This window comes from Notolepis coatsorum (assembly GCF_963971535.1).
Source record: "Notolepis coatsorum genome assembly, chromosome: 11".
Lineage (NCBI taxonomy): Eukaryota > Metazoa > Chordata > Actinopteri > Aulopiformes > Paralepididae > Notolepis > Notolepis coatsorum.
Window position 1 is genome coordinate 23,171,896 of NC_140175.1, and position 3,465 is coordinate 23,175,360.

At 48.5% G+C, this 3,465-nt stretch overlaps 1 protein-coding gene across 1 annotated transcript; it reads right to left on the reverse strand.

The window, feature by feature from the left end:
- Positions 1 to 808: 808 nt before the first annotated feature.
- On the reverse strand, positions 809 to 2,779 carry LOC311237013 (bone morphogenetic protein 10-like; the record flags this gene model as incomplete). The annotated part of the gene is made up of 2 exons (XM_084324820.1): positions 809 to 1,878; positions 2,422 to 2,779. 2 exons carry the CDS (start codon positions 2,777 to 2,779, stop codon positions 809 to 811), a joined length of 1,428 nt encoding a protein of 475 aa, XP_084180946.1.
- Positions 2,780 to 3,465: the final 686 nt, after the last annotated feature.

The window sequence follows — 3,465 nt, forward strand, 5'->3', positions numbered from 1 at the left end:
ACATTGGACCATAATGCATAGGGCCGGCATGGACGTCAATACTTTTATTTATTTCTTCCCCTCCCCCGGTCTTTACAACAGGACATGATTTAAATCATTTTCCTGCAAGCACCAGGATTCATTCTTTTTTATTCCCCCACTGCCATTTGCATCAATTAATCATACACATCCAAAATCAATGAATCATACACATCCAAAATCAATGATCATACACTTCCAAAAAGCTAACTGAAAAAGTGATTTTGGAAAAATAAAGAATAAAATATCACATTTTAGTTCAGCCTTAAGTTTTACAGAGATATTGAAAACATCTATTCTACATTAATAACATCTTAAGTTACCCCCATGATAGGAGAGACAGGCAACTTCTATACAACAGCAAATTTTTCATCACCTACTGATATGCAATAATAAGTCCATTTCACTTCCTACTGTGCGATATAATTCAGACTCTTGTCTTTTTTAGATGATTGTTTATACTGTACATTTGATAGACAGACAGACAGACAGACAGACAGACAGACAGACAGACAGACAGACAGACAGACAGACAGACAGACAGACAGACAGACAGACAGACAGACAGACAGACAGACAGACAGACAGACAGACAGACAGACAGACAGACAGACAGACAGACAGACAGACAGACAGACAGACAGATAGATAGATAGATAGATATTGACGTGCTAGTATCAAGCACTCTTAGACTGCAGCCATCTAAAGATTGGGTTGGTCAAAATGCCAGGTTGATTCTTCAGTGTTCACCAGTCCACAGTCTGTAGATCCAACGGCGTTGACGTGAGGACTATCTACAGCCACACTCCGCCACCACCATGCCGTCGTATTTGTGATTGAAGACCACCACCCCGTTTTCTTGATAAAGGAGTGAGATGGGCTCCAGCTTAGTGGGCACGCAGCAGGCACGCGCAACTCTCTTCGGGCTCTTAACACTCAGCAGAGTCTGGACTATGGCATGTTTGGTAGGCGACACCTCAGGGGTCATAGGTGGACTGCAGACACCGTTGCACTCGTACGCTTCATACCCCAGGGGCCGGATGACCCACGCGTCCCAGCCAATATCTTTAAAATCCACAAAGAGCGGGGTCCTCTTGCACGGCTCGTTCTTGACATTGCGACGGATCCGGGGAGGCGTGTCGTAGATAAGGTTGGACTGCAGCTGCACGAGGGACTGTTTGTCCAACTCGGCGTGGCCACCGTTCTGATTAACGTGGCCCCAGACGGGAACGCTGAGAGAATGTTGACCCTGCTGCTCCAGATCCTCAGGAAGGTCGCTCTCGCGTTCGAGCATGTGTTCGAGTTCCTCATGCTCATCCCGCTCGTGGCCACCGCTCTGATCGTCCGAGAACACGATCACCACCGGGTTGTTCTTCCCCTGCAGGTTCCTGTCAATGTCAACGACGACCAACTGTCCGTCTTCTGCGTCTTCAAGTGGGTTCCCTTCCTCTTCCGGCTCCGAATCTGCGACGTGAACCTCCAGCCGGTGCGCCGTGCAACCCGCCGCCTGCCAGAGACTGATCACACGGGTCAGGTCGAAGGACATCCAGCTATCGTCTTTGGCACGGACACGCGCTGTCACCAGTTTCTCCAAGTCCTCCATCTCCACCACCTCCTTGTCCTTATCACCGCCTCTCCCCTCTGTACCCTCCTCCTCTTTCCTCCAATGGACACTCTCGTGTCTCTTGTAGATGGTCACCTCGCGGTCGAGGCCGGCGTGTCGTCTGCGGTCCGCGGTCCGGAGCGTGGTGTGGAGGCGGAGCTCTGCTATCGCTATGTGTTCGTGGCGCGGGACGGAGACGTTGAACAACAGGGGGTGTATCGTCACGCCCATGGCCGCCACGCTGTAGGAGGAGGCATCTGAAATTAAAACATCAATAAGGGTGTCTAAATTGGGTTTTATTTAACTTTTTTAGGAGGGGGGGGGGGGGGGTTAAAAGATACAACATTTGATATGTTTCTACGACATATTTCCTTTATGTCAAAAGATGAAATTGATCTGTATTTTGTTAATCAATGTTTGCGAGGATACATACTTAGTAACAATCACTGTAGGACGGATAGCTATGTGATTTGGTTGTTTGTTTATTTTAAGTATTGATTGATTGATTTATTAATTTTAATAGAAATACAGGTGCTCCTCCTGTACTCCAAGGTCTGTGCCTTTCATTAAACCCAAGACACCTCGAAGAAAGCTTTTTGGATTCAAATAAATTAATAAATTCTCCTGAAGAATACACATAGTCCAACATTAATTCAGGGCTATGTTACACTAATCTGTTAATATTCATATTTATATTATTTCTAGACTAGAGATTCCATCACAATGGATCTTTTCATGTAAAAAAAAATCCATTACGTTACAAGGACTCTGAATGATAGAAAAAGAAAAAAAGCTTTTACCTTCATTCTTGAAACTGCGCACAATATTGGCAGAGGGCACGGCGGTGCGGTCGTTGGCAAAGCGGTTGTAGAGCTCCAGCATGTACTCTGGTGGCTCCTTGTGGGCAGCGGCAGGCCTGGGCCGGGCCACCCGGTTTGTGAGGTTCAGCGTGGACAGAAACTGGCTCAGAAGGTCCTGTGCAGCCAAGTCATGATCCTGCCCCAGCAGAGGGGTATCAATAACACCCCTACCCGCAGGTGCCCCGTGTTGGACCTCAGGAGACGTGATGGGACCACTCTGGCTCACTCCGGCCAACATCAGAAGCAGGACACCGAGACCGCAGAGACAACCGTGCCCGGAGAACACCGGAGCAGCCATGGCTCGAGTCAAGGGCACGTTCAGATCCAAAGCTCGAGTATCAACTGTGTAGATACGGTCGGATCCTCGGGAGAGGACACCTGCAGACACTTCCACCCTATCCAGGGTCGATTCTCCCCTTAAGGGACGGCAGGTTGGTGTTGTGGGCTAAGGGAAAACAGCGTTGTCCTCGTTGATCTTGTGATTGGGTGCAGAGGGCAGGGCTGTGTGGTCCAACGTGCCGTTGTGACATGTTTGGAGATGTCACCAAGGCCCTGCTCAATCACCCCCTGCCTACTGCCCCCCCTCACCAAGGCCCTGCTCACTCACCCTCTGCCTACTGCCCCTCTCTCTCTCTCTCTCTCTCTCTCTCTCTCTCTCTCTCTCTCTCTCTCTCTCTCTCTCTCTCTCTCTCTCTCTCTCTCTCTCTCTCTCTCTCGGCCGGGGGCTTCTGGCGGCCCGCAACCTCCACTCATCTTCTATCTTCTTTCCATGCGGACCCTTCTTCTTCCTCTGGGTGTCCCCTGACACAGCTCAAAGGAGACTTGACTGTGTGTCCTCGCAATGACCTCGCAATGACCTCGCAATGTCGGAAGCATTTTTGTAAGTCAAACCAAACGACGTGACATGAAATAATTATTGTTTTTTTAATTTATTTGTATTCACATTTTATTACTACATTTTACAATAAATAACACAGCATTATG